We start from the raw sequence: 23,366 nt of genomic DNA on the forward strand, positions 1-23,366 counted from the left end.
CTGAGCATCCCGTGTCTTGGGGTGCCAGTGGCTGCTCACACACATCCCTGCTTTGACTGAGGGTTGTGCTGGAAATGGAGTCGAGGCTTTCTGGCTGCCTCCACAAGGGGTACTCGGCTTTTAAAGAAAAGGACTTTGACTGGAGCCTTACAAAAGCGCTTTCTGTGAGCGATTTGGGTACTGAGCGCTGTGTCTCGGGGCGGCTGCAGCCCGGGGCAGAGCGTGGCCCTCCTGACCAGACACGCGCCGAGCAGGAGCGAACTTGGATACAGCAGCAGCAACCTCATCCAGAAGATCGCTCGCTCTCTCTTCACCTTTTATCAATATACTTTGCTATCGACCCGAAGCAGCGGGGTGTTATCGCTGAAGCTTTTGATGACCTGTGCGTGGGGTAGGGCTGGAGGTTTCCCGAGAGCAAAACCTGTGCATCCTGTGGAGCAGACGTGTGCCTGCAGGGCCGCTCGTGCCGCTCGCGCTGGGTGTGCAAGTGGGAAAAACAACTTCTTGCACAGGATCAGAACTCCTCAGCTCTCTCCAGCACGTGTGGCCGCTTTCTGTTTTCACAGCGAAGCCTGAAAGTGCATTTAAAACATAGGAGAAGGTTCTGCAGGAAGGTAAGGGGTCCAGGACCCAGCTTTGCGCTCCTGGAGGCTTTAAGGGGTTTCTGGGTTAATTCACCTGGGTAAAAGGAATCAGCATGAGGTCTGTTGCCACTTTGCTGCTCAGACTGCCTGCTGGATGTGTCTGTGTGCCCTGAGTGGAGCACGGCAGCAGTTCGCAGTGAGAATGTGAGGCAGGAGCTGGCCTTGTGCTGCTCAGCGCTGTGCAAAAATAGTCTTCGTTTCCGCGATTATCTGGGGTGTCTGACCGGGGAGGCGGGATGTTTCGCGTAAACTGCTGTGTCTGCACGTGGGGCACGACGCCTGAAAACAGCATCAACGGGCAGTGCTGCTGGATGTGACAACCAGCAAATAAACGAGGCTCTGTCCCCGGCTGCCGGGAGTTTCTGCAGCCAGCGCAAGTCGAATCATTGACTTTTTATTTAAATGTTTTTAAGTGGCTGCAGGTGTTTTCTGATGGAGCATCCAGCCCAGCATCAGCTTCTCTGAGTGATGTTTGTCACTTGGCTGAAATGGCTCTGTGGGGACAGGAGGAGCAGTGCCAGTCCCTCCATAGCTGCTGGTGTAACTGCTGGGGATAAGCTCTCCTGCCATACTTAGTGTTCAGGGTTGGGCTGGTTCTAACGCGTCCTGTGGGGTTGTTGCTTGTTCTGTAACCTACCCTGTGTGTCAAAAGAAACCAGACTCGTGGAATGCTGGATGCGGCTCTCTGTATGTAAATGTACAGCTTTGCTGTGCGTTATGGTGATGTCACGCCGAGCTGCGACTTCCCGCTGTGTGTCTTGTGCACGAGTGTCCCTGAGCTCTCGGCTCCGCTCGGGCTGCTCAAGGGGTGCTCGGCTTTGACGAAACAGAGTAAATCAGGAGGTTGGCTTAATAGTCCTGAGATAAGCAATGTTTCTTAGGGCTGGTGGCTCGCTGGCCCTGGAGCATTGTCCCCATCACTGGACTGTGTGGGACGTGGTGGGTGGTGGTTGGGGGTCAAACAAAGCCCAACGGTGAACCCGCACAAGGAGATGCTGTCCTACTGCAGGCTGGATGGGGCTGTTCTCCAGCCCCCTCCTTCTGCCTGCCTTCTCCCGTCTCTGTCAGCGCAAAGAGGCGAGACACCCACCTCAGATGTGCCAAGTCTATTTTCTGCTGGCAGGAAAGAGTATAAATACCACAGAACCTCAGGCACAAAGCTGAATTGGCTGCACAGCAACATCACACCCAGAACGGTGGGGTTTCCCCTCCTGTTTGCTGTGCTCCCCGCCGGGCTGGCTCTGGAGGCTGTTTCACTCTGTGCTGTTGATTTGTGGCTGTTGTTGGCTGCCCGGTGTAGCAGCATGGGACGATGTTCCCATCAATAGGAGGATGAGGATGGAGCAGAGCTGCCCCAGAGCAGCATCAGCATCTCCCCTGGCCATCCCCAGCCATCCCAACCCAAAGATATTCCTCAAGCATCGCCCCAGCATCCTTGAACATCAGCTGGTGGCCAGTAAAGTCTTGGGACTGTTATTTGGGATATTTCTGGAGGTCTTCCCCATGCTTTGGCTTTTATCTGGTGTTTCTGGGGAGATCTACATATTTCTACAAGTGCTCAGTGTATCTGCTATTGAATGAACAAGGACCTTTGCACAGGTGCTCTCAATTGAGTACTGAAGGTGTTAATCAAGTTGCTTTACTGTTGAATTTCAAGGGCTGGAAGGAAACCTGTCCTAGAGGCACAGAGCAACCTCCAAAGTGATGGGAACAGAGTCCATCTCTGAGCTCCGCATCCCGCATCGTTCTCAGCTCCATTGGGGCTGGTGTTTGATTTCCAAACCCCCAGCTCTGCCGCCCTCCAGTCACTCTTAGGGAAAATCAAATGCAAAAACCTGCACCCGGAGCAGAGTAATGAAGCCCATGAGGGTCTATTTGTCAATTTAGAAACAATATTTTGATGTACGAAGGCTGTTTCTTAGTCTGACGTTCTGAGATTGCCTCCAAAATAGTGTCATAATGGATGTGTCGGGAAGGCCCTGTCAAGAATTATATCTGTGCTCTCAAGGAAATCCAGGCTGCTCTGCATGGGAACAAGGGCTCATTTTTTATTGGAACCACAACAATTTAGTTGCGAGTCGTAAAAGGGAACGTGGGTATTTAAGAAGCCTCGAGCCACTCTGCAGGCACGGGCCAAACTGTGGCAGAATTGTGTCTTTTGGAGGACTGACAATGTTTTTTGGTGGCCAAACTGTGGCTGTGCCCAACCTGGCTGGAGCTGAGGCTGAGCACCCCAGACCTGAAGGCGGAGAAGGGTCTTCCCGCTGTCAGAGGGCTGTTATAATTGTATATATAGATATACTTAAACAAAACCCATCACTTTTCTCCCTCTGCACTGCAAACAGCCTTTTCGCCAGAATGAGTCCCAGGGAGAGGGGCCAGTGGTGGCCATGGGCTCCTGTTTCAGGGCGATGGAGCAACGTGGGGACCCCCATGGATGGGCTGGGGGGCAGGAGGCTCCGAGCCCTTGATGCGGAACAGATCTGTGCCGCTTTGAAATGGGAACGTTACTGAGTCGTGACTTTCCCCTGGCCTAATTATGGAAATTTTTTAATTAGTTGATAAGGAAGATCACTTGGAAATTGCAAAGGAAACATTTTGAGGTTAAGTCCTAATCCGTGCCTGTATCTGCCTGGAGACGGGTGCTGCTCCGGCTGCGTGAATCTCCTCAAAAGCAGCAGAGACAGGGTGACAGGGTGTCCGTGTCCCCTCCTGCAGTGACACGCTGGGCTCCTTTGGCCAACAGCTTTGATCCTGGAGGAATTAAAGCAATCTGGGTTTCGCTCGGCTTGGCTTTGAGGCCAGGCTGCTATTTCATACTCCACTGAGTCACGGGGTGGTTGGGGGCGCAGGGACCTCTGGAGATCCCCAACCCAACCCCTGCTCGCGCAGGGTCACCAGAGCGGGTTGCGCGGGGACGTTACCGGGGGTTCGGGACAGATGCTTTATCTCCAGTTTGGGTGTTTCTGGCTCTGCTGTCTGGTCGCTGACTCTTGCCCCGCATCGGTGGGGGTGAAGGAGCTGCTGAAAGCGGGCTGGGTTTTGCCAGTGTAGCATCAGAGGCTGATTCTCATCTTCCTTTCACCTCCCACTTCTCTGGGACCTCTGGTGCCTTTGAGCTGGGAGAAGAACCAGGGGGAGCAGCAGCTCACCTCCTTGTAAAACCATGTGACAAAGGGCCAAGAGCTTTTTGGGGTTATTTTTTCACCTTTATCTGGTGGAGCAGGAGAGATATGGGACCAGCGACCCGGGATTTCTGCTCCTTGTCACAGGGAACCTTGTGTCACATACCCGGAGAGCGAAGCCGAGCAGCCTTTGGGGAGGGCCTGGGCGTTTATTATTATAGGAAGAGCAACACCCGCAGCCCAGGTGGGGTTGTGTTTCTGTGTTTATTTTTGAAGTGCTGCTTCCCCATCACTGTTTGTCACCTGGTCCCCTCGCCCTCCCTGGGACAGATGCCGGTGCCGTGGCGGATGCCGGCACCGTGGCTGTTTATTTTGGTCGGGAGCGCCGCTGCTTTGCATTCCTTTGAAGCGCGGAGGCACCTCAGCACAGAGCCCGTCTGTGCGCTGGGCTTTGGAGGCTTTTCTGACAAGCCCTGAAATGTTTTTAGGAAAAGAAACATCCCAAACAAGGGAAGCTTGTTGTGAGCTGGGGGAGCGGCACAGAGCGGGTCCCCCCGGCAGCGGAGCCCTCCTGCCCATCTCTGGCATCACTTCATCGCACGCAAAGGCACAGCCTATAAATATCCCAACTCCACATTTTCAAGAAGTATTAGGAACTCTCTGGGCTTTTTTTTTGTTTTGTTTTGAGGGCTGTTACGAAAGGGCTTGAGAGGATTAAAGCGCACCCAGCTTAATCTGCGCTCCAGCAGCGCGGGGTGCGGGAAGGGCAGCTCTGACACCCCACGATGGGGCGAGGGGGGTTCACCGGGGCTCCTGGACCCCCATCCCACTGGGGAACAGGGTGGCAGCAGCTTTTGGGTGAGGGGGATATGGCTGGAAGGGCAGGGAGGGAGCGATGTTACATCAGCCACCACCCTTCAGGTCCCCCCATTGCCCTCCAGCCTCACTGGGCACCCCAGACCCGGCAAACATCTGCAGGGCTGCAGATTTTCACTGTTCAATGTCAAATTTCTGTCCTCTCCGGTTTCCAGAGGAGGTAATTAACCAACAGGCACAATAGCAATTTAATAAGTGTGTCAAATCAGTGAGCCAGTCACGGCGTAGGGCGCGTTGTGCCTTCGGAGAAGCCGTCCATGGGGTTCGCTCGGACGGGGGGTCGTGCCTGTGACGGTGGTCACTGGTCCGTTTATGGGACCATACAGGGGCACACATGGCGACAGCCTGGAGCCCTTTGCCCGTTATTGAGGCGGGTGCCAACATTTCTGCCCTTTTTTCACCTGCTGACAAGGCATTAGAAAAGGGAGGATTTCTTTTCAAACAGAAACCACCAAATAAAATTAGGTCTTCTGGTAAGGGATTAAATCGGTGCCCTCAGCTGTATTTATAGAAGGTTCAAAAGTAAATCTGTTCCCGGACCGAATAAGTATTTTGCTCAGGCAGGCGCGATCTTCAGTTCATCTGTCTGGGAAAGACTTGAGTGAGAGGGGAATTGATTTCCTTCAGCTTGAACAAGGCAAGCAGCTCTCAAACCCAGATAGATAGTGAGGTCCCATTATCAGCTCAAATGGGGAAGCAGCTGGGAAATCATTGAAGAGGGAGTGAGAACAAAGCCACTTTAGGGAGGCAGCGATTCCCCGTCTCCCCGTGGCTGGGCTGCTTGGGGTGGTGTTGGTCCAGCCCATGAGAGCGTTTGGTGATGCTGGGTGACCCTCTGCCATCAACACCAGCCGCTCCACCTTGTACTGGTCACACTGGTGCAGGGACCACCTGCCAGCGTCCCTTTGTCAGGGAGGTGGCATTTGGGCTCTGGGGGTGGCTGAGGCGGGATGGAGGTGGATCGGTGCAGGTGCGGTGACAGCGCCAAGGATGTGGCCGTCACCCTTTGCTCTGGCACTGGTCACCCAGAGGTCTGGAAGCAGCAGGAGCTGGGTCAGCACCGCCGGGCACTGAGCCACCGCGATGTGCCGTTGCTGATGTGCTGTGGCTGCCCTGTCTGTAAAGGTGACAAGAAATTCATGATACGTCCCTGCCACTGTCCCCAGCCTGCTGAGATGCTGCTGGTCCAGCCTGGGCAGGGCTGGTGCCCCCGGTGGCACGGACAGAGGTTCTCCCCTCACCCCGGTGTTGCCTTGTTCCACAGCAGAATTCCAGCTCGGAGAGCTGGTTAATTCATCCTGCACCTGGTGTTTTCAAACAGCAGCTACCGCTAAGACAAGAGCTCAGTGCTTTGCTCTCGACAAACCCGCTGCCGGGTCAGCTCCGGTGTGGCATGAACTGCCTGCGCCTCCCACTGCTGGGACTGTCGCGCTCCCCTTTCCTTTTCCCAGGTCTTAAAAGAAAATATTGAAAGGCAACTTAAGAAAAGGCCAAAGCTCTTGTCAGCGGTGTCTGATTTCTTCTGGCAAAGCTTGTTTTCTGGAGGAGAACAGTGTCGAGCAGGTGCTTGTCTTCGAAAGCTCCGCAGCCCCGGGTGGGGACCACAGTGCTGGGATGCCTGGGGAAGGGGGACGGAGCAGTGAGGGTGCTGGGCGAGGGTTTGTCGTGTGAGCTCTGTCCGCCCCGTGCTAAAAACAGCCATGAGATGAGCAAAATTACCCACTGAGTCACTAATCATTCAGCCGCTGCTTTAGTCACCAGCTTTCCCACGCTGGGGGGACTTTTTGCCGCTGAGGGGGCATCAGCTGAATTGTAATTGTGTTAAATAGATGTGGCTGAAGAGAAATAAAGTGGTGCTGGTGCACGCGCGGCTTCTGGCACCAGATGGATCATCGGGCTCTGCGGCCACCGGAGGTGCTCAATTAATGACAACTCTGTAACAAACTAATTGATTATTAGTGCTGGCGTGCTGCGGCGCTGAGGTGTGCTCCCTGCAGAGGTGGTGGCAGCTGCTGGACGTGTCCTGTGACACTGTGCCCTGGTCCCTGCCCCTCTCCATGGGCATCGCAGCTCCTCCTTGGGGCCATGGGCTGCTTTTCTATGGGGTGCTGGTGTGGCACCACGTACAAAGGTGTATGGCCATCAGCTTCCCCCGTCACTTCCCAGTCCCCTCTTTGTCCCCTTATGCTGGTGCCAGCAGCACCGTCTCCTGGGGGACCTCGGTGTGCTTTGCTTTGCCGTTTGTGCCAAAGCATCTCAGATGAGGAAAGAGAGATTATTGCTCAGGTGTCAAGATGTTTGCAACTGCAAATGCAGAGGGATGGATGCTGGTGGGGCTGCTGCCCTGCACCGCTGGGGACTGAGTGTCATGTTGTTGGAGCCTCCAGACACAAATAGATCCCTGCACATCCCCATTTCCAGGGAGCGCACAGGGTGGTGATTGCTACATGGGAGAAAGGAGCTGGGAGCTGCAGGATAGCCCTGAGATTGCAAATCATGTCTGTGTGTGCATGGAGCAGGGGGTTTGGTGCAAAACAGTATGGGATTGGGCTATGGATGGGCCCTTAATCCACTTGTCTGGTGTCACCTGTGTTAGCGGGGACCAGCTGGCACAGGGGGTGTCCTGGATGCCCCAGGACAGGCACAGGATGCTCCTGGCCAGATATCGTGTGGCATCTCAGATGCCCATCCGGCTCGCTCAGCACTGGATCTGGCTGTCCCCATTGCTGCTGTCCTCTGCCCTACCCCAAACTGGTTTTTGTCCCATCCTGGGTGGGTACCAATGTGGTGGGGCTGTGCTGAGAGCTGTGCCTCAGTCTCCCCAGCTACCGGTGCCTCCCCTATCCCTCCCCACGCCCAAAACCAAGAGCAATTTTAGCCAAGTAACCTTGCTGTGCAGGAGCCAGGCACATGTGAAAGGCCCCGTCTCAGAGCAGGAAAGAGCCACAAAGAGCCTATTTATGTAGCTGGCTCCTCGCAATGTTTTCAGACACAGCCCTCGCATGTTTTCCTAACAGCAACGCCTCCGCCTCTCGCCAGCTGCCAGCACCGAGGAGCCTTTTGCCGCCATCCTCCGCTCGTGTCCCCACGCACCGTGGGTCCCGGGTGGCGGCGGTGGGTGCCGGGGCAGCGCTGGGCTCGCCGGGATGGGCGCAGGATGCGGGCGCTGTGGCTGGCTGCCTGGTGCTGAGCTGGCACGCAGCAACGCTCCAGCTGCATCTTTGCAACGCGCGGGGCTGCAGCCAGCGTGGGTGCACGTGTGCTGGGGACAAAAGGAGGAGCTCGCTCCCCGTTCCCTGTTTGGAGCACGTGCTGCCCCTCTTGGCTCCCGTCCGCCTGGGAGCCACGCTGGCGCCGGTGAGCTCTGGCTGCCGTGGTTCCCGGTGGGATGCTGACCCCAGCGCATGTCCCTGAGGCAGCTGCAGGACCGTGCCTTGGCTGCCTCCCCCGGTCCCGGTTGCACGGATGGCACCGTGCCCACGCATGGACACGCTCGGAGCCTTGGCATGGATGGGCTGCGTTGTCTGGTAGTTGTGCATCCCCGGAGGTGGACTTGCCAGCACCTCTTGCCTGGGGCCACCTCACCACTGTGTTTCCCATCAGCTGAATTCGCTGGCGGGCAGTGGCGAGCACAGAGTTGTGTGTCACCCCTGGCTGGAGGAACTGCAGCTCCCGAGCTTCACCCTGGGGACGTCCGGCCTCCCATACAGCCATGGCTTCTGTGCTGCTCATCGGCTGTGCGTGGTGCTCACAGAATTATGGGATGGTTGTGGTTAAAGGGATTCCTGTAGATCCCCAGCCCCACCTGCTCACGCAGGGTCACAGAGCAGATCACACAGGTGGGTCCAGGGGGTTTGAATGTCTCAGAGAAGGAGACTCCACACCCGCTCTGGGCAGCCTGGGCCAGGCTCTGGCACTGCAAAGGGAAGATATTGATCCCATTGATCACATCCCTCTCAGCTTCTCCAGCTCAACAGCCCCAGCTCTCTCAGCCTTTCCTCATCATAAAGATGTTCCAGACCCCTCAGCATGTTTGTAGCTTTGGGTTGATGTGAGTTGTCCCCTCTGTGCCCAGGTGACAGGCAGGCCCTGCGGGGACAGGGCGGTGCGGGAGGCAGGTGAGCAGCAGAGGAGGGAGATCCTCCCCGTTTGGCGCGGTGTTGCAGTGTGGGTGCAGAACTGCAGCCGGAAAGGGCAGAGGCAAGATGTCACCAAGTCCCATCACGAGTCCCTCTTGCACCAGTTGAGCCTGAGGTGGAACCTGCATGTTCTGCTGACGTAGAACCCACCTGTTTTGCTGTTACAAACCTGCCCGGAGCCGCCTGCAGCACGTAGCGGCCACGGTTCTGCTCGCAGCCCACGTCCACGTGTTTTCCATGGCAGGGAGACAAGTAACTTTTCATGAGTCCATTTACGAATTCCTTTCAAACAGGAAAGCTGACCCACTAGAGCTCATTAAATAACGTTAATGGCGCTGCCCAAATAAATATTAGAGCTGCCACCTGCACTGCCGACCAACACTTGCTGCTTTCTGGCTTTCTCGGAGCAAAGGTTCCTCAGTTTAATGGCACACACGTGCTTGTCTCCTGACACCGGCGACCTCTGCTACAGCAAAGGATGCTCAGGCTGCAGCGACTGGGTTCCTGCAGCTCCGTCCTGGCGCTGCACAAGCGGGGGAGCGAGTCCTCGGCACGGGCTGCCGAGCTTGGAGAGAACCAAAGAAACCAAAGAGGTGACTAATTCAGGCCACGCTTATCAGTGAACTGATTAAAGCCCAGCTCTAAAACTCTTCTCCTTCTGTCTTGCAGGCAGTGAGTAATGTATAACTTCATTAGTCCAACTCCAGGAGACACTGAAAGACATGGACAATTAATTATCATCTGTCCTGTTTAATCTCCCTGCCTGTCAATGATGGCTTCCCACAGACAAGTCGGAGTTTTAAGGCTTAAGCTGAGGCTTAAGGTCAGCACTCCTGCAGTTTAGGTCCATGAAGGGACCCTGGAATGCACATCCCTCTTGGGGGACCCCTCAGCAGCATCTCCTGGTCCTTGCTGCCACCACCGTGCTGTGTCACCCCCGGCATGTGGGACCACCCTGAGCAGGCTGGGGCTCGAGGGGCTGACAAGTGGCAGGATCCAGTGTGGGTTGGGAGGGGGTTTGGGAAGCGCCTCCAAAATGTCTGTAAACAAATAGAATAGTGCCAGAACGCTCTGCAGGTGGAGGGATTGCTGTGGCTCGTCTGAAGCAGCAAGCGCTGGCTGTGCGGTCCCTGTCTAGCTCCCGTGGGAGACCAGGGGGGATGCAGAAGTGAGGGATGGGTTTGGACCCCAGTTTCTGGCTCCTCTCCTTCCTGTGGCTCCGATACTGTTGTGCTTTGCCTTCCTTAGACCCAGTCTTAGCCTCAGACCCAGCCTGCCCGCTGGCGTTGCCAGCTCGGCCGTGTCCCCCAAGCGGGTCCCAAAGCCCCACGCAGGGGCTGATGCTCCGCAGCCCCAAGGACGATGGCAGCAGCCCCCAGGGGTCCAGCCCATACAGCCTCAGATCCCGCTCCCTAATTGCTCTGCAGAAAACATTCCTCACAAGTTTCTTTCAGAAGAAATGGTAAGCACAGCCTTTGATTTATCTCTCCTTTTCCTTTCTTCCTTCTTTTTTCTTCTTCCCTTCCTACCTCAAATGAAGAAACCCTTTTGATCACGCTGGGTTCAGACTCCGTAACAAGCATCCCTGTTTGTATTGTGGGGTTGTCAGCGTGATAACATGACAACGTGTCTCCTCATCATCTCACACACAATGAATTATTTCTTCCACTCTTCCTTTGTACCGTCTCCAGGATAAATTACTGCTTCCAGTGTTAGCAGATGGGCTTGTCAACCAGTGAAGCATCCTTAAACTCTTAGATGATACGCTGCCCAGCACGGAGCGCCGGCCACTGCGGCCAACCAAGGCTGCGGTAAAGTGCTTGTGTGGGGAATTGTCAGGCTGGCTTGAAAGCAAATTGCTTCGCCAATTTATTTTCTTTCCTGCGTGTGAACATATTTTTCTTAAAGGGATGCTGTCACATTAAATATGGAACTGCCAACTGCAGGCATTAAAAAATCATGGGTCGTCCCATTTTCCTTCCTCCCACTCTGAATTCTAAGAAAACAATAAATTTGGGGCTCTTTTGACTTGTCAGCTGCCTTTCAGCTCAAGATGCTTTTTCGAGCTCTTGCCGGCAGTCGGGAGGTTTGGGAACTTCAGAGCGGTAAATAAATGTACCCCAGATTTGTCACTGAACTCGTGCTCACCATTAAGCCAAATCCTGCTGTCTGGACTGTGTGTCACGTCTGCAGAAAATCCTCCTCCAGCCTTTACCTGTGTGGATTTCAGTCCTGGGGTGGGTGGTCGTGGAAGGTTCAGGAGGCAGAAGTGACGCAAACTCTCTTGCTAGCCTTAAGTTTTTAATAAAAATATCTATCAAAGCTGTGTTTTAATGGCAGACTAATGGGTCAGTAGGGCTCAGCTTATTCTCTGCCCTCCGAATCACTTGAGCTGCACTGTGTGGGCTCCAGAGCCTCCTCCAGGAGATCAGGTGATTGAGAACTTTGATTTTAATAAAGCCCTGGGCTTGTTTTGCTGGACCGACGCAAAGCGTTACATGGATTTAAACAGATCCTGTTGCAAATATCTTTATCTGATACCCCTGCAATGACTGCATTTCAAATGTCACTTGCTTAGCACCATGAAATATTTAATTTAGGTTGTAACAGAGTAGCTTGCAAGAGCTCTGACTTCAATTGGAGATCTCCTGCGGTCGTCAGCAGCTACCCACAAACATGCTTAAAAGCCTATTTCTGCCCCAAAAAGCTTCTGAACTAGATGTGGGAGTGGGGGGAGCCCCTGCCCACGTTTGCTGTGGGTCAGTACTGGGTGCTCGTCTATTTGCTGTAAGTTGTGGTGGGTGGGTGTCCCCACGGGACACGTGTGGGTGGTGGGGACGTGACAGCCGCAGGCGCCGTCTCAGCGTGCCGTGGGTTTGTAGTAGGTGGCTCTGCCCTCATCTCTGTGCTGATCACAAGAAGCCCGAAGGATTTGGTGATCCTGCGAGTGCCGTGACGGGTGTTGCTGAGCCGGGAGGGGGAACAGCAGCCGGGCAGGATGATGAATCGCTGGCGCCTCAATCTTTCCTCTCCCGCTGCTCCCTTACGCTGGGCAAACATTTACAGCTGAACCCCTGGGGACAAAATATCAGCCTCCCCGCCTCGCTTTGCTTTGCTTTCTCTTCCCTCTGCTGGGGCGGGAGCGGTGGGTCCTGCTGGGAGCCCACCCTGGGGTGCAATGGGGCCGGTTGGGTGTGTGCCCAGGACAACGAGCTCCCTGCACCAGAGCCATCTCATCTATCATTCTAAAAAGACGCAGCCCATGTGTCCTGCCTGCCCTGCATTTTCTCTCTCGTTTGGTGCCTGCTGAAGCTGATTAATCAACTTGTGAGAAACTGAGGGGTTGCGGGACCCTGGGGTGGGAACCGAGGCACTTCCCGGGGTTTGGTTCCTGGGGCGGATGGGCAGGTTCTCTGCATCGCTGCAGGAAAGCAGCGTTGTTCCCTCCGCAGCGTCTCCTTCGGTTCGGGTTTTAGCTGTCCTGGCTGTTCGGGAGCAGGGCTGAGATCTGCTGATTCAGGGGACACGCAGCCCTGCGGTGTCGATGATCTCTGGTGTGCAAACCAGAGGACACGCACAGCAGCATCGCTGTGCCCGTGCAATGCCCTCTGCATGCCCGGGAGCTGCAGGATGCCCCACTGCCCTTCAGCAGGGATAAGAAGGACCCTGGGGGGACATCTGAGGGCAAAACCCAACCTGAGTGTTTGGAGGGATCAATTCTGAGGTTTAAGGATGGTCTGAGCCCCCTGGTCCCTATGCCAGGAGCCACCACGCAGCCCTGAGCTCTTTAGGAGGGGCTGGCTCGCACTAATCCTTGCTCTGACAACGGGTGGTTTATGCACTGATCCTAGAAAGCTCCTTGCTCGGGCATTAGCGGAACATATGTCAGAGTTTGGGGGGGGCAGAGAGGGCTGGTTTGGTGTATTATGAAATGCTGAAAGCGATGCGGGCATGGCCAGGGCTCTTTGAAATCTGTGGTCCGTCTGCTCAGCTCTTCATCTGGCACACCGGAGCATCTCCTGATGCTGTAGCAGGTCTCCTGGGCCACCTCCATCCCCGGGGGGCTACACACCCGTCTGCTCCCCGCACCCGGGGCCGGTTGCCTTCACATCCCTCTCCCAGTGCCTCTTTATGAAGCTGCATGGGGAACTTTTTGGGTCCGACCTCAGCGGGAGCTCCCCCGTCTCCCCGCTCCCCTCCGGGGCGGGCGGCAGGTGCATTCGCCCTCTTTTGGCTCACGGCAGCTCGTCCTGCCAGCTGGCACCGGCTTCCCCGCATGACACTGGGACTCTTTGGAAACTTTGCTGAGCTGCAGGCACCCCGCTCGTCCTCGCCCCGGCTCCCGGCTGCAGGCTGCTGATGAGGGCTGATTTAGTGGCGACCGAACCGCATTTGAAGTGCTCCCTTGAAATATGAGACAAGTGTCGGAAACTCTCCGGGCGTAGGGGTATCTGTGGTGCTCTGACGGCCACGGCACACGGGCAGGACCGGGCTTGGTGGCAGCAAAGGACAGGGCTCGGTGACCAGGTAAGAGCCTCCCCACACTGAGCTGGGGCACCAGGTGCTGCCTCTTTGGTGTAACTTCATCCTGAACCCAAATGGGAGGGTGGGCTGGAAATCACAGTTGCCTCCCCCCAGCTGGGCTCCTCTGTGCCCCATAGAGGTTTGTGGGTCCCTAAGGGGCCTGGGGGGTGACCACAGCTGCAGGTCCTTAGTGCAAATACCCCCCCCCCCGGCCTCTATGCATGGCAGTGATGGGATCACAGAGGTGCTCTGTGACTCAAACTGCCCCTCTGCTGAGACTGACACCTCCCAGCGTGGTATAACTATTGGCACAATCAAGCCCATTTTAATGGGGTTGTGCTATCAGCTGTGACGGCAAATTTCAGTAGAAAAAGGCAAACTGAGCCAGTAGTGGGATGCTGTGATCTGAGTCGCACTCAAGTAAGAGTTTGTGGTATTTTCTGTCTTTCCTGTGGGTCCTTGCAAATGCAAACGGGGCCACTGCAAATAAGGTTGTTGCATGAGGGGTTTAAGTGAGTTTTGTGACAGCTGTTGGTGGAGACTTTCCTACTAATTCTTAGACTTCCGTTGCTTTTATTTGCTATTACCTGCACTCAAGCAGAGATACGGTAAGCCGGTTCGGTGATACAGAGTCATGGGAACTCAAATCAGATTCTTTTGTTTTTAGACTTCTTGCTCTTTTATCAAGTTCATCCAAACTTTAGGTTCGGGTGGTGTTTTCCTTGATTCCACATTGCTGAATGGGGTGCATCTTCAGATTAGAAATTTTGGTGCCACTTCAGCGCTGTGGCAAAGGTGGTTTTATTATATTAATTATTATATGAATACTTGGGTGGATGTTCAGGCCCCATGTGTTTGGTCTGGCGTTCAGATCCAATAAAACCCCCATGGACACAAACTGGTGCTGGTGGTAGGAGGGAGCCTGAGCATTTTCTGCACGCAAACTTATTTTCCGTGCTAAAAAGCAGCTATTTGGAGATTTTTGGGGGCTGTAGCATGGAAGGCGGGTGGCTGCATGACCTCTGCCACGTGCCCTGAGCTCCAGCTCCTTCTTTGCAAGGCTGAGGGTGCGTAAATGTGTCAGCACGCTGCAGATGGCTGCTGGCATCGCCTCTGCTATCCTCCCACTCCTCGCTGCGGGTGTAGGGGCTGCTGTCGCCCCCAAGCTCCTGGCTCCTCAGCAGAAGGTGGCCAAGTGTGGCACAGGGGACTGGCCACCAAGATGTGCCCGTCCCCAGGTGATGGAGCATGTCGGCGAAGAGCCTGTGTAAGAATTTAAAGTTGCTGGAGAGTTTGGTTTGCGTTTAGGAGGTGAAATAAAGGTGCCAGTGTGGGGCTGTGTCAAAAGCTCAGCTGGTGATCACACAGGGATGTCCCCTGGGTCCTGCAAAGGGAACCTGGGGGCACTGAGCTCTTGGGAAGTGGGGTTTGTCGCCTCACTACAAGTTTTGGGCTCCTCACTGCAAGTTTTGAGCTCCTCACTACAAGAAAGAGGTTGAGGTGCTGGAGCGAGTTCAGAGAAGAGAACGGGGCCGGAGCACAAGCATGATTGGGACCCCTGGGGTGGGACAGGGCTGTGGAGCCAGGGTGTGGTGACCCTGTGTTTCATGCTGGGTTTGGCTCAGAGCACCTGAGTCACCTTGGGGACGTGGGGGGTGTCACCTAACCTTCGCTGTGCCTCAGTTTCGCTCCTGTGAAAGGGGGTAACAGCCCCCAAAAGACCCTCAGTGCTTGGCTGAAAAGGTGAAATCCAGCCCAAAGCAGCTGTCGGTCCGGGAGACGTGGGTCCTCACATGTGCAGCGACCTGTCCCAGGCACAAATGGCCAAATTTATGGTCCTGACACCTGAGAAGCAGAACAGGCACAGTGGAAATTAAGTGAATGAAGTGTGTATGCAATTAGGAGAGACCTTTTAAACACTGTGACAAGAGTCCGGACAGGGACCCTCAGTCTAATCAAAGCAACAGCAGTTCCTTTTTTAAGACGAGGGAGACTTTTGGGATACTTTGTCCACATAATGTTCCAATTTTAACTCTGCATCCCGGGATGTAATTGCTTTAAAAATACCCGGGGAGGGGGAGGATGCAAAGGGCACCCGGGGACCTGCCGCTGCTGGCGCGTCCCCGCCAGCGCTCTGGGCGTCCTGCTGCGTCCCGAGGCCCCGGTTCACATTCCTGATGCTGATCATCTCCCAGATCTGCTTTCTGGCTGCTCAGCTAATGGTTATTCTGGTAAAGGGCCTCTACCCGGGGTCCCGCAGGGCTCCCTGCTCATCCAAGTGTGATCAGGCATCGATCGCGGTGAGTTTTGGCGAGTGACCACAAACAGTGTGGTCAGGTTGGATGGGGCAGCTCTGCTGCTCTCAGTGCAGCGCAGCTCCATGCACCAAGTCCAGGTGATTTCATTTGAAAAACATCAGCTGGTTTTTTGCTAGTAAACAAACTTTAAGGCTTTTTAGCCTTTCAGGACTGGGCGATGGTTTTTGTTTTCATTTCAACGTTGGAGCATGTTGGGCAGGTTCTAGTCCCATCCCCATGTGCAAACTGAGCAACAATGATGTTAATTCAGGAGATGGTGACAAGTGCTGTGGTGGGATCCCTTGGGGTGACACTCTGCTTGTGAATTAAGGAAGATGGGGGTGCAGACAGGGCTGTCCCCCACCCCGACTTTCATCTTAGGCTCAATTAGCAGCTCGTGGAAAAAACCTCCTGTTACTTTTTGCTAAATATAACTTTTCAGGGAGATGTTTGTTGTCACCTCCAAGGGAGCAAAGACGGCTCCGGCGCTTCGGAGGTGCCACAACCCCCTGAGATCCGGGCGTTCGCTGCACGTTACGAGGGGACAGACCCGGGGGGACTTTCTGGGGTCCCTCCTCGGAGCGGGACCCCCCGTTCCCATCCATGGTGGAGCGTCTGCGCCCCCGCGGGGCCGCGGCCGGGGCTGCAGCGCCCGGTGCCACCCCCGCCGCGCTCCGGGCGCTTCAATTCTTGCTGTTCCGCAATTCCCGTTGAATTTCTCACCTGTGGAGGTGGTTGCCATCCCGGCTCTGCCTTGGGCCAACAGGGCTGTCCGGGAGAGGAAAAAAGGCGTTAAGTGACACGAGGAGTATCATCTGGTGCTAGAAACTTGGGAGAAGTGGGTTGTTCCCTGCTCCAGCGGAACCTCCTAGGAACTGCTGCTCATGCCGTCTTGCTTAATGCGACTCCTTGCAGAGATGCAAACACTGAGCTTTTGCTCAGTCTCCCTCCACACCCAGCAGCCTGGGCACCCCGCAGCCATGGGACCTGTGCTGGGTTTTCCTGCCTCACCCGGTCCTTCTGTCCTCACGGCGGGTCTGTCTTTCCTCCCGCAGGCATGAAGCGACCCCTGAGCCCGTCTCACAGCCCTGAGAGCGGGGTACGGCTGGTGGAGGCAGCCAGCTGCCCGCCAGGCCAGCCCGAGCAGCGCATGAAACGGGAGAAGAAGCACCAGTCGTTCACCCTCTGCGAGGTCTGCAACATCCAGCTCAACTCGGCCACGCAGGCGCAGATCCACTACAACGGCAAGTCCCACCAGAAGCGCCTCAAGCAGCTCAACAAGGGGAAGATGCCGGCAACCCAAGGTAGGAGCCCATCCCTCAGGTTGAGGTTGCCCAAAGGTTGCCCTTGCTCTGGGAATGGCTGCTTCGCTGGATTTGTGGGATGTTTGGGAATGATGTGTTGTGTTCTTGGTGTCTGAGCTCTGGGGGCTTCCCCACCCCACTGGTATTGCTGGTCCTCAAGTGGTTTTGGGGCCTGAGAGCCCACGGTGCTGCACTGGACAGATGGACACATGTGGGTCTGTCCGTGTGCAAGTGTGTTTGATGGTGCTCTGTGTCTTCATGAGCATCTTTTTGGGTTTCTGGAGATGACTTTCCATAGATGCAGATGGGATGAGCACATCCAAGGATGAGGTGGCTGTTGGCTTCTGGCTTCCTGGCCACCTGCTTTCCAGGTGCCACCATGTCCCTGTCCCTCCTGTGGTGTGCGTCCCCTGTAACTGTGCTGAGTTTGGCTGTTGTTGACTCAAAATGATGGTCAGATCTTAGTGCTGAGGGTTAGGGATGGACCACTACAAAGCTCTCAGATGACATTTTCAGATGTTGTTGGAGGTTTTGTTGGAAACTATGATCTTCTGGAACTTCACCTGCATTTTTCTGTTGGGGTGCTCTGTGCTGACATCCCCTGATAACCTGCTGTGCCCTGTGCTCGGATACTCTGGCAGTGTGTGTGGCCTTGGATCCCATTGGCCCTTCAATGTGTAACATCCTTGCAAATCATCCTCTTGTTCTGGGGGATCTTGCTGCTTTCCTGCTGCCTGGGGAGGGCTCGTGTGGTGTGTTTGCACAGGGGAGGTCACTGCCCCAAGCCCCTTGTGCAAGGGGACCTCTTACCTGCTGTTAGCTCAATGGGGTCCCAGCGAGCACTGGGGACGTTGCTGTGACACCGACACTTGATGGGCCCTAATACAAACCAGACAAGCCGAGCCATCCAAGCCTGATGCATTTAACAGGGTCAATCTGTTCCAGTGAGAAGGAAAGCACCAGCATTGCAACAAGGGCGGGTTTTGTTTTACATTTAGAGCCCGATGTTTATCACAAAAGCCACTTAACAGAAGTGGCAGCCAAGCCAGCTTGGTGCTTGCCCTTGACAACAGGCTGCTCTGAGGTCCGTGGTTTTGTTCCACTGAGTGTTTAGGTGACGGGCTGAGTGCGTGGGACCTTGGGCATTGCAGCACTAGGATGCAAAGGTGCCTTTTGCAGGATGCCCCTGAGCGCTTGCGTCTGTATTCTTGGTGATGTGATGTTGGGAGCACAGTGATCCGTGGCTGCTGTGTATGACTTGGGGATGGTTTCCATGTTTGGACGGTGGAGGTCCTGTTCATCACCTAATTATTATAAACCATCTCTGTTTTGTTACGGCTGGCAAGAGAGCAGCCCAGCATCATCCCTGTGGCAGATTTGATGTCCACTTGATGTTGTTATCACCTCTGGGAGGTGCAGAGCCGCATATTAACTAGTGGTTGGGCTGCAGCACAAGGAAGGAGCACATCCTCCCATGGCCGGGCAAAGCTTGGCTTAACCAAGTCTCTGGCTTCCTGCCTGTTTTCTTTCCCCAGATATATCCTTTGCTCTCTGAGGACACTTTCTGAGGGTACACGAAGGGTTGGCATTTGTTGCCAGGGGCTGGGTGCTTCTGGCCCTTCATCCATCAGCCTGGCAGGGTGCTGGCACCCCGCTTTGCTTTGCCCTCTGTGCCATCGGTTGGCATTTCCCTGGCTGGGAAATCTGCTGCAGATTTGCTTCTGCATCAAGGCAGGGAAACGTGCCCACAAATGTCACCCTGCGATGACCAGCAGACCTTCGTTTGCAAGGGTTTGCTTGGTATTAACAGCAAAACGAGGGAGTTTGTGCTTCCCGGGGCTGGTGCAGATGTGTGTCCCCAACCTGCACTTCCCCTGGGACCCCATTTCTTTTTGATGGGGCTGTGCACCCTGTGCCTGCTCCATGGGGAGGGGAATCCAGGGGTGACCCCCTTTGAGCTGCAGGGAGCAGCCGACTCGTTAACTGCCCTCCTTTCCTTACAGACCAATTACAAGGTGGATTAATGAGCTGAGGTCTCCAAAGCGCTTTGTAGCTAATTGATGCTTTTATGTGGTGTGAGGGTGATGAGAAGTTGAGGGGGTGGGGAAAGGGCAGGAAAATGCTGGAATCCTGTAAAACAGTGTATTCGGTGCCAGCCCCTCGCTCCCAGCACCCTGAGCCCCCGCTGCCCCTCGCCGAGCTGTCCCCCAAGGGGCTGCTCTGGAGCCCAGTCCCAGTTTTGTCAGGAAATGTTTGTTTAATAACATCTGAAGGGTTGGCAGACAAACCCCCAATGCTTTTGCAAACAGTGAAGCAGCAGCGGGTCGCAGGGTGGTGAAATCTGTGTCCATCCCCCCCAGTCCCCATTTGCGGGATGGGTGGTCAATGTGTGATGCTCTCTGGGTACCGAGGTGGCCGTGCTCGGTGTCACCAGTGCCCTCATTGCTGGGCTTACTGGTATCTTCTGGTACATCTGCACTGGGGGGGGTCCAGGGTGCAAATCTGGACCCGTCGCTCCCTTCCAGCGCTTTCCATCCTGCTGAACATCCTATTTCCAGGGAAGTGCTGACGGGACCTGGCTCACAGTTGGGTCAGGAGGGTGCTTGTCCCCTGAAACCAGGAGGGTGCTGTGGTCAGTGCCCTGGCAGACCCCAGGGATCAGTCTGTATAAATACCTGCTCTTGCTAGAGCCGGGCCAGGCTGGAGCCATAAATTCCTAGCATGGCAATGGTCACCCGTATGCCAAATCCTGCCCTCCCTGGTGGTGGTTTTATTTAAGCAAGGCCTGGGATATGCAAAGGAGCCGCTCTGTTTATCGTTTACTGACAGATGGAAATATTGCCTGCTATTTTAATGAGAACAGGGCCCATAAATTCCAGCCTGCAGCTTCCAGGTTCTCCCCCCGGACCCGGTTGTGGCTCGACGGGAGGCTGTCCAGGGGTGCGTTTCCTACTGAGCCAAAGAATCTCGGAGCATGCGAGTGTGCTCTTTGTACATCTGCACCGTCCCTGACCTCGCCAGCGGCCGTGGCCCCGGGGCTGTGCTGCGCTCTCAGCCTCCTGCACGCTTTGCTCTGGTGTTCAAGGTGACGTTGGCTCCTGCTTGCGCAGGGCTGTGATTTGCTTATGTGGGGAAATTGCAGATGCATCTGCTCCCCTCGCCTCGCCGCCCCTCCCGCCCCCCCGCGGCCGTGGGGATGCGGTGCCGGTGCAGGACGCTGCTCCTGCCGCAGCCTGCGACCTTCTCCCCTGGTTGAAAATGTCATTTCCAGCTTTGTCACTGGCATCATTTCCTGAGGTGTGAGCCTGAGGTGGGGGCACGTGGCTGTGAATCACAAATTAGGGCCAAGAACCGGCTGAGGTGATGAACATGTCCCCTCTGCACCGGTCACTGAGTGTGATGCCAGCGCTGTGGCTGCTGTGTCACCTGTGCTGACCCCCTCAAATCCAACCATCCCCTGCTGCTGAGAAGAGGGAGCAGCCCTTTGAGAGGAAACGGCCTCAAGTTGCGCCAGGGGAGGTTGAGGTTGGATGTGGGGAACAATTTCTTCCCCAAAGGGCTGTGGGGCATTGGAACAGGCTGCCCAGGGCAGTGCTGGAGTCACCATCCCTGGAGGGCTGGACAGACGGACATGAGGTTCTCAGGACATGGGGCAGTGCCAGGGGTGGGGGAATGCTTAGACTTGATGATCTTGAGGGGCTTTTCCAACCAAAATGATTCTGTGATTCTTGGGCAGGTGCTGGCGAAGCCGCTGCTGGGGCGATGGGCTCAGCCTGGCACAACACACAGGGAGGGTGGGCAAATGTGTGTCTCAATGTGTCAGCGCTGGGGGAGCCTTGGGAGAAGAGGGGTTACTTTTTAAAGACTATAGGTTAAATCAAACAATTGAGTTAGACAAAGACGGGATATTCCTTGGAGCTGGAACCTCTGTCTCGCACTGACATCTAGAGCTACATCAAAGGCAGTTTTTCCAGACGCTGCTCGATCTCCCTTGTTCCCCCTCTGGCTTCACTGGGTTATTTCTGCAAAGGCTGTAATCGCTTGCACTTCGCAGAGCAAAGCTGCGGAGGAGCTTAGCTGGCAAACAGATGTGATAATCAGTATCATTACAATTTATTAGCTCTGCGCCAGAAAGACCCCCCAACTTACAAACAAATTATTGTTCATTAGGCATTTTCTTGCGAGGGAAAATCGCAGATTTCTGTTGTGTTGAATTGTGGTGCGGCAGCAATTAGATACGGGATGTCCGCAGATGAAAGATGTTTCCATATTGCAGATGCCACTTCAAATACAACTGGGTCAGGAGTGATTTAATTAGTGCCTGTGATTTTTGTTTCTCGGGGGTGCCCAAGTGAGCTCTGTTGGCTCTTGGTGTTCTCGTGTGCCCACAACCAGGAGCTGGACCCCCCGTTCTGGTGCTGAATGAGCAGAAATTGCTGTGTCTCCCCCCACACGCAGAGTGGTGGCTTTTGTGCTGGTGTAAACTGCTGGCTGGGGACAGGGGACAAGGCTTTGCTGCCATGTGTTTTCTCCTGGGTGACCCCAGGGGCTGCCCATTGCAGGATGGGCTGAGCCGGAGCGTTTCAGGTATTCACTCCCTTGCTGTCTCCCAAAAAAAGGCCTTTCCACCAGCGTCCCAAAAAAGTCACGGGATGTAAAGAGCAGCTCGTGCCGGTGTCCCCGGGCCCTGTCAGTTTGCATCTCGCTGAAGTGCAGCAGGGCGAGTTCTCTCCTTTGCAGCAGGATTGTCCTGGCTTCCCGAGATCTGAACTGACAGCAGCTCATACCCCCTTGGCCAGGGATGGTGGGTGCTGGGGATGGTGGGTGCTGGGGATGGTGGGTGCTGGGGGCCGTGGGAAGGACACCCCACCCTGGCATCCCTGGTGTAAGGAGGGTCTGTGCAAACCCCGAACCCACCTCAAACCAACTTTCCTGGCCTTGGAGTTTCTCCTCGTGTTCAGATGGAGCCTCCTGTGTTTCAGTCTGTGCCCGTTGCCCATCACCCTGGCGCTGGGCACCACTGAACAGAGTTTGGTCCATCCTCTGACACCCACCCTGAGATATTTGTCCCGTTGATCAGATCCCTCTCAGCTTCTCCAGCTCAACAGCCCCAGCTCTCTCAGCCTTTTCTCATCAGATGCTCCAGACCCCTCAGCATCTTTGTGTCCCTCCCTGGACTCTCTCCAGTAATTCCTTCTTAAACTGGGGGGCCCTGGTGGCATTATGTACCCAGACCCTCTCTGGGGCTGCCCAGTGCTGTCCGTACCCGCTCAGCAGCGCCGCACAGAAATAACAGCCCCTTGCAAAGGGGGAGATCCCAGTTTCCCCAATTAGCCGCTGAAATGTCTGTCTGTGCATGTTTGCAGAGCAGAAAGCTTTGAGATGAGCAGAGAAATTGGTGTGACAGCTTCAGCATCGCCGGGTCTACAGCAGAGGGAGGGGATGGGGCCCCCCGGGAGGGGACATGGGGACCCCATGGGAGCCTGTGCTGCTGTGGAAGGCAGGCAGGGGCTGGTCGTGCTCTGTTATATGAGAGTTTGTGTTTGAGGGACCTCCCCAGCTCCCCCAGTGCCCCCCCCTGCTGTGAGCAGGGACATCTTCACCAGCTCAGGTTGCTCAGAGCCCCATCCAGCCTGGCCTGGGATGTCTCCAGGGATGGTTCATCTACCACCTCTCTGGGAACCTGGGCCAGACTCTCACCACCCTCAGGGCAACAATTCCTTCCTCATGTCTCGTATGAGCTGGGCAGCCCACGTGGTGCATGATCCTGCTCTGGGTGCTCCGGCATAGAATAGAATTGCAGAATTCTATTCTATTTGGAGGTCAGCTGCAGGGAGTGTTTCCTTCCTGCTGCTCTCTGCTGTCGGAGCCCTTCAGTTGTTAATTACCAAGGAAATGGGTGCCAATCTAGTTTTTTCTTCATTTCATGTTACGCATGGAATCCTTTAATTGTCTTTAACAAACAGGGCGATGCTCAGTGGTGCTTTGTCGGCCATCAGATCCAATGTATTGATTTAAATATGCAAACATGCAGCATTATAGTCTAACTGGGGTGCAGGAGTGCTGGGTGGGCTGGGACATCCTGGAACCCAGAGCAGGCACGTAATCCCCGAGGATGCTGATGCACCAGGCTCTCCTGAAACTCACCCCAGCAGATCTATGCCCCTGCATGTTAAAGGGTCTTGAATATTCAGCCATGACAGATGCTGCATCTCCCGATGTATTAATTGATAATCTTATGGCCAAATGGTAGTGGGGTTCATATCTTAAAGCTTCTGTAGGTTTAGCGAAGGACAAGCATGCGGAGCCCTCCTGCTCGGCTGCTCCCTTCAGCTGCGAGCAAAGATGATTAAAAATAGCTTTTCAGCTCAGATTTGAGTAACCTGGGATCTCAGTGGGGAGAAATGGAATGTTTTTTCATGTCTTCAAGATGTTTGCTGGGATCAGGTGTCATTCG

The 23,366-nt window shown here is 55.0% G+C and overlaps 1 protein-coding gene across 1 annotated transcript in view; it reads left to right on the forward strand.

Annotated features, from left to right (window-relative positions):
- The window catches only part of ZNF385C (zinc finger protein 385C), a 63,648-nt gene that overhangs the window by 856 nt on the left and 39,426 nt on the right, over window positions 1-23,366 (forward strand). Inside the window, 1 exon segment of the mRNA XM_065039300.1 lies at window positions 16,661-16,909. Coding sequence (XP_064895372.1) covers window positions 16,661-16,909 — 249 coding nt within the window.

This window comes from Columba livia, chromosome 23, assembly GCF_036013475.1.
Source record: "Columba livia isolate bColLiv1 breed racing homer chromosome 23, bColLiv1.pat.W.v2, whole genome shotgun sequence".
Lineage (NCBI taxonomy): Eukaryota > Metazoa > Chordata > Aves > Columbiformes > Columbidae > Columba > Columba livia.